At 38.2% G+C, this 12,101-nt stretch overlaps 1 protein-coding gene across 1 annotated transcript; it reads right to left on the reverse strand.

The window, feature by feature from the left end:
• Window positions 1-3,408: 3,408 nt before the first annotated feature.
• Window positions 3,409-11,488, reverse strand: LOC129942508 (uncharacterized). The gene is made up of 3 exons (XM_056051490.1): window positions 10,837-11,488; window positions 9,669-10,656; window positions 3,409-3,535 (listed from the first exon to the last, which is right to left on the reverse strand). Exons 1-3 carry the CDS (start codon window positions 11,486-11,488, stop codon window positions 3,409-3,411), a joined length of 1,767 nt encoding a protein of 588 aa, XP_055907465.1.
• Between the last annotated feature and the right edge of the window lie 613 nt (window positions 11,489-12,101).

Below are 12,101 nucleotides of genomic sequence, written 5' to 3' on the forward strand. Positions count from 1 at the left end.
ATGGCTTGTGGCCACAGAAATACTACTTAAAATTAGTTCCTTAAAACCTTAGAAAGATTAGAAATAACTGAAACTACCTATTCTACCCAAAAACTTCTTAATATGAGAACAACTACGGCAGCAACCCTAACAATATAAAATAGGTATGTAAACTGGCCAAGGTTTAAAACCCCATCCCGACAAACCATTATCGAGTGCAGATTGAAGCCACCGAAACTAATTCACCATATCAGTTCGGTCAGGCGCTCTGCTCTTTCTAATATAATGCCATGAACATACAGATTGTAAAGAAGTCGCCTATCCACGGTTACTCCTCCGACGTGGTGGATTAGCAGAACTGACAATATAACCTGTATCAAAACAATTCTGCCTAAAAAGAGGAATGCGTTTGGTGGATTGAAGATTTGAAGATTGTAGTCGAAGTCATAGTTCTCACAATGTGATAAAGAGTCTTATCACAAAATTTTCAATTCTGTTTATTGGATAACCGTTGTATAGTATCTCGTTTGAATGAATAGTAACAAACAGATACGGTCGTTCGATGTTAGCCGGTAGAGAGTCGTAAACACTACCGCTCTAAAATCCAAAACTTCCTCATCTGCGAAGGGGCAAGGTTAAACCACAACAGGACATCCAAAAACCTTTACTCTGGGGTCAAGCCGACTAATGTGAAACAGCTTTTCCGCTAAACAGTCGAAATATACATAAATACTGATCTAAAAAGATACTTTTGTACTTCATTACGCTTTCGTTCGTTTATTACTGCCATCAAAGATCAACGATGACCATCTTGCCCCAATTCTTGCACAGATCCCTCTTCGCTGCAGACAATGGAGTCCGGAACCGAATTGTCTTCGATTTTTGGAAGTTTATTTTCAATTTCCAGCCATATCAAATCGTTAAATCTTGTCGAGTTGAATCTTGCAATAGAATATATAATAACCTCAACTTTTTGGACCATTCTGTACACAAATAGATCGTAGGCGTATGCCGGACAACCTATTAGGTCGCTGTCTTTAACATTTATAATTAGGAATGTTGTAGAAGAAGTAACATTGCATTTCTTGACAACAAACTTTCTACCGTAATACATATAAATATATACAAAAATGGTTTGCTTGTGCCCAGCCGGCTTTATACATAAAGACCATCTAACCATCAACTGAACCCGAACTTTTTATCCAAAGTTAATTTTTTGTCCGCAGCCCAGTCAGTCAGGGCTCTAATGACGAACTTCTCAACATGACTACTTATCAACTGAAGATTTGATGGGTTGAAGTTTTCATTCCTTTTGGTCCCGTTTGTTCGGCGACTTTGGCATTTGCCAAGAAATCGTCATTAAACCGCTTGAAACCGTTGCTCCCAGATTGCCATTGCGCCATTTCATTTCGAAGATAAAATTGATGAAGTAAGGCTCTGTTTTCCACGTCGCACAGTGGGACGACTCATAGCAATAAATACAAAAATCAAATGTTATAGCGGTACTTTTGACTGATTGGTAAGTCACAAATATATATAGGTTTTAACTTCAACAACATTTTTTGCACAGACCAATAAGTGCAAAAGTTGGCCTTATATGTATATAAACTTGGGTTTATCTAAAAGAAAATATTCTTTACTTCGTTCCGTTGTAAACAGTTTATATACAGATTGTTTTTCAAGCTATTATAAGTTGCAAACATATAAGTCATAAATATTGCCAGAAGTTGCTTTTGGTTCTGAATCCATTACGGACGTAAATTTGCAATCTTTATTACATAAAACTTCAAAAAGCAAACTGAACATTGCGAAAGAAAATGAAAAGGCACATGAAAATACAAGCCAATCTTTTAATCTTCTTTGTAAGTGGGGCTTTTATGGCAGCTCCGGACACAGCAACTATAAACAAATTTTTGAAAATTCTCAAACCGATGCAGATAGCTTTTTATTTGTTACAGCTATACTGCCACTTTAATTATTGGATTCTCTAGATGGCAAAGAAATTTGGGTGAATTCTCAACGCTTTTCCGAAAGCCAATAAAATTAATCTTTGCAAAAGAAAATTCCGCGCTTGTTAGATCTGAGCAGAGTAAAATAGAAATGGTACTTCAGAACTTGAAAGCTTTGAAACCTTAATTAGTAACAAAAATATTTCGGTTTCCTTTAAAATGTAGTTGACAGTGCTTGACGGAAGTGCCATAAATGCATTGAGTGGAGCAAATGCTGTTAAGACCCAACTATAATAGGCATAAGCTAGCATATGCGCGCATAAGTAAACGTGCGAATACAAGGAATCTCAATACGAGTGAACATAATGGTGTCTAGCTCCGTTTCGTTCAATTTTTCTCAGTTTCGTAAACTTAAGCAAACTTTAGCAAGAGCGATCCCAGTCTCTCGCCGCATATATAAAATCTGACATGTAGATACGTAGGCAAAATTACATTATTGCTATCCGCAGTAATTTCACAAACTTAAGTGAATTTTCGTTGGGTTTTTGACATAAGCTTATGTTTGCTTATGCCTATTATAGTTGGGCCTTTAGATTTGTGGAGCAAAACCCTCTCAAATGAATTTATCTTAATTACAAATACGGCCTATATTCTCTTCATTCCTGGATAAGACATAAGATGCTTTGAATGTTTGCTGCACAGTGCACATCTCATACAGATTATCAATTCAAACTTGGACAGTTCGAGGCAAAGAAAAAAAAATTGATATTTGATGAGAGGAAAGAGGAGGAAACAAATTTTAATGAAAAAATGGGGCTCCTTGTCGACATCTCAAAGCCCCATATGGAACAACCAATGACGGAAATACTGCGAGAAGGTTTTTCTCAAACCCAAGGCTCAATTCTGAAATTACTGGTGTGGACAAGGACCTAATTTTTAATTTTGGAATTATTCTTCGAACAGTTGTATCTGGTCGTCAGATAAACAATTTTGTTATGCTATTGGAAGAAACAAAAAGCATATACTTAACAAAATACAACCGGTATTACATGACAAGCAGCATGCTACTTATTCATGGAAAGGCCATAATAAGCTTTTTCGAATTACCAATTGGCGTTCTTTCCCAAGAAGCCTTAAAAGCAAGCCATAAGGAAATAAGAAAGGCTAGACCGGATCACACCAGAAAAACAAGGAGAAATCATACAATGAGTGATTTCATCGGACCCTCAGCTTTCGAATTTGCGGTCAAGATATTGCTATATGTCAAAATATGATCAAGATATATTCCCATCTTTTTTAACAGACAAAACTAATATTAGTTTTCCTGTTGAATCTAACCCGGAAGACTTAAATTATACATCCAAAACCGAATAATAATATGCAACTTTCCGTGATTTCAATAACTCAAATAAAGGATATGACTTTTCCGATTTCCCAATATGTTCATCCCACGAATGCTAACATTAACTTTCTTCACTTGCTAGAAAGCAGCTCCCACTGCGTCCACATTTTCCTTCGGATCTTCAATTATGTAAGAGTCATCGTCAAATATTGGTTCTTCTGGATATATTTGCGCTGTCAAAAGTAGGTCTCTGTTCTCTTCAGGTCTTTGGAGTTTCAGACACGGAAAGTTATTATTATTCTTTTTCCTGAATATCTTGTTGATTTTAGGAAACATACTCCGGTAACTGGAATTAAACGACCGGATCTTGTAGTCCCATTATTTGTTAATTGTAGTTATCCTTAATAAACAGATTGATATTTTTTATTGACCACTTCAGTGCCCTAACCTCAAAGTCGAGTGGGTCTGGAAATTGTCTTTACAAGTTTTTGAGTCTTGTCAGTAAGCCACTCTTGTGTCTATGTAGTACGTCTATAGTCGCGTTTCTGCATAGTTTGGTCCCGTTCTTTATGCTTAGGGATTGTCCATTCCATTATGCGTTTTATTTGTCTCTTTTTGTATAGGTGCTGGTCCTTCTCACTAACCATCACGCTACGGGTAAGAGTTAGTCATAAAATAACTTGTATTAAACTGACAAATCCTCAAAGAGTAATTCTTATCATGAAGAGTGCTTTCTCAAATTAGGCGTTCGGATTCGTCTTAAAACTTTAGGTCCCCTACATCCCTGATAACAGTACTCGCACACAAGACTGGTTGAGAGCTGTAGGTCACTAGTCCCTAGTTCTCAAGAGAATTTTGCGCCACCTAATTTATGTTTAAACGTTATTGAAGTCATGTTAGGATATTTGAAATCGTATTCTCAAACACCCCTTCCAAAACATATTTCAGGCTGCGCGCTTGGTTCAAATTCTAATTGTTCTTATGAGTAAACATTTCTATGCAGACAAAGGTAGGGATAGATACTTACATACAAAAGTATACCTACACGGTTATCGTACACATGTTTGGTTCAGTGATTTCAGAGAGCAAAAGATAAATAAATGTTTAACCATTATACAAGTACCTAGGTACCTGCATATGTACACTAAAAACACCTGTTAGAAAACATAGTAAGTTAATGAATGTTCGTACTCAACTCAGTACATTTATTGACCCCAAGAAAAAGCTAAAATACGAGTACTATGACTTCAACGAACTTTATGGTCAGTAATTTTGTTGTTTTTTTAAACAATCTTAGATAAGTGGTTTGCCTTTCTTCTTTTAAATGAAGGCTAGTTGCCTTGGAAAACTATTCAATGGTAGATAGCGGTGGCTTCCACTCCACTTGGCCAAACAATATAATAACAATTCCAAAAAAATTTATCATGAAGAATGGTGTAAGAGCTTCATATTATTATAGAATAAATAATAATAACTATGTTATAGTTTACTCATTTAGGATACCCTTGTTATGTGCTGCGAACAGAAAGAAAATACCACATTCAAAAATTCCTTCTAATGTAGGGAATCAAATCAAAATCTCCGACCACGAGAAGTATCTTGATGCCTAGACATTAAAGATAGATGAACAAGGCTGTGTTCGCACTCTATCCCTACAATAGAATTTTTGCAAAAACCTAAGGGCCAAACCCTCAAATTAGCAAATGGATGCCATATCAATTAAAGAATCACAGGGACCATGAGGACAACTCGACCTAAAATCTCCTGATCTGTACAACAATCAGCGGCTAAAACGAAATCCAGCGATATTGGTTATGCGATAATAAAAGTATGCAACGATAAATAAAAGTATGCAACGTCTACTTGATAGCCCGTTTCGACTTCATCAAGTAATTTACAAGCTTCTTTTTCAAAAGAGAGGATGGACCAGTGAACAAACCTTTAACCGAATGGAGCAGTATACACTGATGGCTAAAAGATGGAGCACAACCGTCAGCCCATTAAACTTACCTGAACGATTTGGGTACCTAAATTGAAATAGCTGGGGGCAAAAAATTAAACAACTTTTAGTTCTTCACAAAAAGCCGACAAACATTAAGATTTCGGTCTCCAAAAATCTGACTATTTTGCATTTTTTATAAAAATGGAGATAAAATATTAAAAATAAATAAATTAGGTGGCGCAACAGTCCGAGATAAAATATTGATTGACACAAAACCTTGCGCGATACAAATGTTCAGTAAAAGAAAACGCTCTTATCTTAGGTTACCCTACAGTTCTGTGTGAATTAGGTCCTCACCCACTTAGTTCTGTCCCTAGCTAGATGTCTCCAGTTTAGCGCTCCAAGTTGGGTGAGGTCACTTTCCACTTGTTCGCGGTCTTCCTCCACTGCGCTGTCCTGTGGGTGTGGATTTCCGGGCTAAGTCTACGTCGCTGTACAACCCGTACAACTCGTCGTTCCACCTTCTCCTCCACTCCCCTTGATGCATACATGACCGTAGATGACACGACGCACTTTTATCTCGAACCGACCCAAGGTGCTTTCATCTGCTTTTGACATAATCCATGCATCTGCACCGTATAGCAGGACGGGGATGATAAAGGTCTTATATAGCGACACTTTGGTCCTTCGAGAGGGGACTTTTAAACTCAATTGCTTTCTTAGCATAAAGAAACAGCGGTTAGCAAGAGTTATTCTTCGTTTGATCTCAGCGCTGGTGTTGTGTTCTGCGTTTACAGCGGAGCCTAGGTAGCCGAAGTCCTTGACTACCTCAAAGCTACGTCTGTTCGATAGTGATGTTCTGACCAAGACGTCGGTGTTGAATGTCCTTTCTTGACGACAGCATGTACTTTGGTTTGCCCTCGTCAACCGTTAAGCCGCCTCTGTCTCAATACTCACAAAAGCCCCATTGACATCACGCTGAGTTCTTCCGATTATGTCAATGTCATCAGCACATAGTAGTAATTGGACAGAGCTCTGCACTATTCTTTCAAGTACGATGTTAAAAAAATCACATAACAGTGCATCACCTTGTCTAAAACCTTTTTTGACATCAAAAGGTTCTGTTAAGTTGTTTCCAACCTTTATGGAGCAGCGTGAATTCTCCATGGTCATCCTGCTAAAACTGTCGAGTTTGGTAGGGATGCCAAAACTAGATATGGCTCTATACAGCTCGTCGCTGTAGATGCTGTCATATGCGGCCTTAAAATCGATGAAAAGATGGTGGGTGTCGATTTGGTGTTCTTGGGTTTTTTCCAGGATTTGCCGTAATGTGAATATTTGATCGACTATGGACTTTCCTGGTTTAAAACCAAACTGATAAGGACCTATCAGGTTGTTGACGATTGGCTTTAGACGTTCACATATTACGGCAGAGCTGATATTATAGGCGATGCTAAGTAGACTGATTCCTCTGTAGTTGGTGCAGTTTAGAGGGTCTCCTTTTTTCAGGATCGGGCAAACAATACTGAGGTTCCATTCATCGGGCATGCTTTCTTCCGACCATATCTTACAGATAAGTTGGTGCATGATCCTAACCAACTTATCTCCAGCTGCTTTAAAGAGCTGGGCATTCAAGCCATCAGATCCAGTGGCTTTATTAGACTTCAGCTTAGATATGGCAATCTTTACTTCGTCTAAGTCGGGAGGACGGGATTGTTGGCTTTCGTCGTCTATGTTGAATGGATCATCCTGCCTCACAGCAGAATTCAGTTCGTCGCGTCGTCGCCATTATACAGTCTGCATAAGTGGTCCTTCCATATCCTCAGCATTGACTGCGGTTTCACTATGAAATATGATGTTTCCACTTTCGTCTTTGCATCCTTCAGTTCTAGGTTTATGTTCCTGTGAATTTCGTTTCACCTGTTCATAAAACTTTCGAACTTCATTCCTGCTTTTAAACCTCTCAACATCTTCGACCGCACGCTTCTCATGCCCTCTCTTATTCCTTCTGAGAAGTCGGCGTTCCTCTCGCCTCTTCTGCTCATAGAGCTCATTAGCAGCTCTCGTCCTTTTATGCAGCACCGCTTTGCGTGCCTGTTGTTTGGCTGCATTTGCCTGCCGACATTCCTCATCAAACCAGGGGTTCCTTGTTGGTGGCCGTTTGAAACCCAACACATCAGAGGCGGCTTCTCTGATTGCATCTTGGCAATGTTGCCACTGGTTTTCGATACATTGTGTTGGCAGCAGAGAACTTCGAGAGAGGTTACTTGTCACTCGGTCGGAAAAGGATTTGGCGATCTCTGGCGATTGTAGCCGTTCGACGTTGTATCTTCTCCCAGCACCTCCCTGTTTTGCCTTGGGTCTGGAAATCCGAAGTGCTACCCTGGCTACAACGAGGTAGTGGTCCGAGTCGATGTTAGCTCCTCGGAAAGTTCGTACATCCATAATGCTGGAAGCGTGTCTGGCGTCGATCGCAATATGGTCAATCTGGTTGACGGTAGATTGATCTGGAGAAGTCCAAGTTCCTTTGTGGATGTTGAGGTGTGGAAAACACGTACTGGCTACCATGACGTTTCGCCCCGCAGCAAAATCTATGAGCCTGAATCCCTTGTCGGAAGTGTTGTCATGCAGTCTGTTTTTCCCGATTATTCCACCAAAAACGTCTTCCCTTATTAGCTTGCGATTAAAATCACCCATGACTATTTTAATATCGTAGCTAGTGCACTGCTCATATGTTTTGTCTAAGAGCTCGAAGAACATATCTTTGTTGTTGTCGTTTTTGTCTTCTGTGGGGGCGTGCGCGCATATCAGGCTAATGTTGCCGAATTTAGCCTTGATGCGTATGGTAATGAGGCGCATTGATGCACCTATAGCTCAAGACTTCTTGCCTAAGTCTGGCTCCAATGACGAAGCCGCATCCAAATAAGCGCTGTTGGTTTTCGTGGGCCTCCGCTAATTCTTCGGCTGCACGTGGTCTGTTAAGGGACCTAACATTCCACTTGCATATCCGAAGTTCGTTGTCCATAATCCGTTTGTGTAGGTTGTCAACAGTACTTCCGTCCGTATCCGAGGCTTGTTGGTGTTTCGCAACTATGTTTTTACTTGGAGGGCCAGATCCTTAGTAGTAGTAGTAGTAGTAGTAGTAAGTGTGATTTTTATTTACATTTATAAGAAGTAATTACATAGTTTGGTAGTTATCACAAAAGAGCATTGGCATGTGCCGTCAGCCGAAAAGAGAGCAATAATATTTCTTAATACAAAGTAAGAGTTAATTTAACGCAAAGTTTACATTAATAACAAATAGATAAACTAATACAATAAATATAAAAAATTAATTTTTTGATTATAAAAAGTAAAGCAGGATCAAAAAGATTCGTTTATGATTTGATTTCGATATTTATAGGCAGTTTTTATGTAGCAGTAAAGAAGTGTCCAATTTTCGCCATTAAGAATACCCTGAATTTCATCTTCATTAAGAGTATTTTTTCTCCAGATTGATCTTCTGATTGAGTTTAAAATAGGACATATGCCAATGAAATGACATATGTCTTCTCTAGTTCTCATATTGCACAAGGTGCATTCCGTATTTTGCTCGCTTATGTAGGGTACGTAATTTAGTCTAAGGAGTTCGCCTCTCGCTTTAAAGATAGTACTTATAACATCTAGACTATTTTGGTCATTAAAGTAATTATTTTCTCCCAGGAAGTGGTTTAAAAGCTTATACGAGCTTCTTGTTTGACTTTGATGGCAATGTTCGATGAAAGCATTTCTAGCTGAGTCTTCAATTTTACTTAAAAGGGTTTGCAGGTTTATTCTTAAATAATCTTCATTTTCTAGTTGGAGTGGAACATCATGCTCTAGGCTCAGTCTTCTCCATTCCGAAAAAAATTGTTCATTTCTGTTTTTGAGATGCAAAGCGATTTTATTTGTGAGGCGATGGTTAGGGTGTTTCAAGGTCTTTATTATATATGAAAAGTGTAAATCAAGAGTGTACAAATACAGTGGAGGTAGACCAGTTTCGAGGTGCAACATGTACGTTGGTGAATTTTCTGGAAGTCTGAATATTCTTTTTAAGAAAAAACGTAAGAGTTTTTCTACTTCTTCAAACTCGAGAATACCCCAAACTTGTGCCGCATAACACATAATTGATCTGACTACGGCCTCAAAAATTCTGTATTTTGCACTTGAAGCTATATTTCGATTGCAGAATACTGTTTTCCAATTACAGTTTATCGCGCGTTTGGATTCTTTAAGTTTTTCTTGTAAATGCTTTTTGAATGATAGCGTTTGAGTAATCCAAACACCGAGGTATTTATATTCCTTAACAGTTTCCAGTTTTTCATTTCCCCAAGTCCAACTTTCATTCCTTGCAAGACGACCCGCCCCGTTTCGAAACACCATTACTTTTGATTTAGCTGTATTTATTTTTAGGTTCCACAGTTTGCAGTAACAATACAGTTTATTTATCATGATCTGGAGCATGTTGGGAGATTCGGAGAGAACTACAATGTCATCAGCGTAGAGCAATATTTTTAAGGACATTCCATCAAAAGGAACTCCACCCGGAAGAACCGTAACTAGATCGTCTAAATAAATTGAGAAGAGGAGTGGACTCAAGAGACATCCCTGCTTTACACCAGTTGTTGGTTCGAACCAATTTGAAAGACTATTTCCATCCCAAACAGCCGACTTATTTTCTTCGTAGAGCTTTTGAAAGATTCTTAACATTTTTGTTGAGACTCCAAGGTTGCTTAGTTTAAGAAATAGAGATCTTCTGTCTATGCAATCGAAAGCTGCCTTGAAGTCTACGAAGAACGCATACAATTTTTTTCCTTTTTCCACATACATACGAGCAATACTTGTTAGAGAGAAGATATTATCTACTGTTGAGTACCCCTTGCGGAAGCCGGCTTGAAATTCGCTTAACCGGTCATTTTCGTTTATCCAGTCTGTTAAACGTTGAAGTAAGATGCCTGTGAAGATTTTCATGACAGTGTTTAAAAACGATATACCTCTGTAGTTACTGGGATTTCTTGGATCTCCTTTTTTTAAAATCGGTAGTATTACACTTTTCTTAAAACTGTCAGGGACTTCTCCCGTGGACCAAATAAAATTGAATGTCGATGTTAGTTTTACTAAAAAATCTGTTGAAGCGTTCTTGAAGAACTCATACGATATGCGATCTTCACCAGGGGCTTTGTTCAATCCACATCGGTGTATGACACTTGTAACCTCTTCGAGCAGTATAGATCGGTCTAAGAAAATGTCCTGTTGATATGGGAGTGCATATTCCATGGGGTTTGGATTTGGTGGCGGATTTAGGAGTTTTTTGAAATGTGTAGCTAACTCTCCAGCTTCCACTTTGATATTTTGCAAGAACAGGGCTCCATTTAGCACTTTGGCAGTTTTCCAGAAGGAACGACTGTCTTTGATGTTAACCAGGGCTGAAGATAAATTTTGTGAATAACGCTTTTGTTTTTGAGCGCATAAAATTTTGTAGTTTTTGTTAGCCTCGCGATACATGATTTTAGCGTAATTGGAATTGCATCTTCTTAACAGGAGGAGAAAGGCAAAAGATTTTTTCCTTGCAGATTCGCATTCCCAATCATACCATGGTTGCTTGCCTATTTTAACTGTTTTTTTCTGCAAAGGCTTCGCTGATTCCATAATACATGAAGTAAGAATATCTGAGCCCCATATAGACTGAAGGTCAGTTTCGTTTATAAGGCTAACATTGAGGTTTAGATTCGCTGTATACTTCTGTAAATCTCTTTCATACCACCGTAGTTTAGGTAATAAATACTGCTGTTTAGGCTGAGAATCCTGCTGAAGCTTAATATCAACTTGAACAGATATGGGTAAATGGTCTGAGTAGGTAAGCTCATTCACTATGAAGTCAGCAATATATTTTAGCCATATTCCCTTTGCAAGACAATAATCTATCGTTGAGCAAGCAGTACCCCTGATAAATGTGAAATTACCATTTGTATCGCCGTTTGTTCGTCCATTTAGTAAGGTTAAGCCGATGGATTCACACATTTCAACTAGTTTCTTTCCATTGCCATCCAAAACTTCATCTGTTGCACTTCTTACATTTTTTATTGAATCAGGCAAAAATTCCGGCTCTTCATTCAGTATTTGTGAATTACCAACTCTCCCGTTAAAATCGCCAATGATCATTAGGTCTTCTTTTTCGAATTCTAAGAGAAAATTGTATAAGCTGCTAAAGTCTTGCGCCCATTTGTTGCAGTTTATATAGACTGGTATTATATACATTTTCGTCTGTTCGACAGTTATTTCTATCAAATCTCTTTGAAGTATTTGGACATAACTACAATCAATGCCTATATCCTTTTTTATTCCAAAAAGACTTCCTCCGCTAGCTCTTCCTTGTGAGGACGTCCTAGTTGCTGGTATCCATAATAGTTTGTGATTAATAAAGAAGTTTTCGAATCTATCCATACCCTTATCAATAAAAGTTTCAAAAAGAACAAAAATATCGAACTTATTTATAAATTTAAAAAAATCGTTGAAGAGAAGCTTATTTCCTAGCCCTGCTATATTAAAAGCGGTAATACTTAAAGAAAAGTTACTTAAATTATTTCTTTTTTTATTAACATTAAATTTAAAACGACTGACGGCATTATTACTAAAAGCGCTGAATGCGATCATTTCGATTTACAGATTGAGAGCCACTGGCTACTGCGTCATGGGATGACGTTTCATCACTGACATTTAACAGCTGCTCCATGAGTGACATTCCACCTTCCTCATCACACGAGAGATTGTTGTTTATGTCGAAATAAAATATTTTATCTTGTATTTTAAGAGTTTCTCCTCGTAAATAACTTTTAACTCTCGGGTTTTTTGACGTTATTTCATCTCTCAG

The sequence above is a fragment of the Eupeodes corollae genome, chromosome 1, assembly GCF_945859685.1.
Source record: "Eupeodes corollae chromosome 1, idEupCoro1.1, whole genome shotgun sequence".
NCBI classification, from domain to species: domain Eukaryota; kingdom Metazoa; phylum Arthropoda; class Insecta; order Diptera; family Syrphidae; genus Eupeodes; species Eupeodes corollae.

Excerpts from the sequence above, each read along its gene's own strand:
- LOC129942508 (XM_056051490.1), bottom strand. The coding sequence starts at position 11,488 with ATGTATATAATACCAGTCTATATAAACTGCAACAAATGGGCGCAAGAC. Across the intron at positions 10,657-10,836 it reads GAAAAAAACAGTTAAAATAG|CCCTGGTTAACATCAAAGAC; the intron begins GCAAGCAACCAT and ends ATTTATCTTCAG. Across the intron at positions 3,536-9,668 it reads CAGATCATGATAAATAAACT|ACCTGAAGAGAACAGAGACC; the intron begins GTATTGTTACTG and ends GAAACTCCAAAG.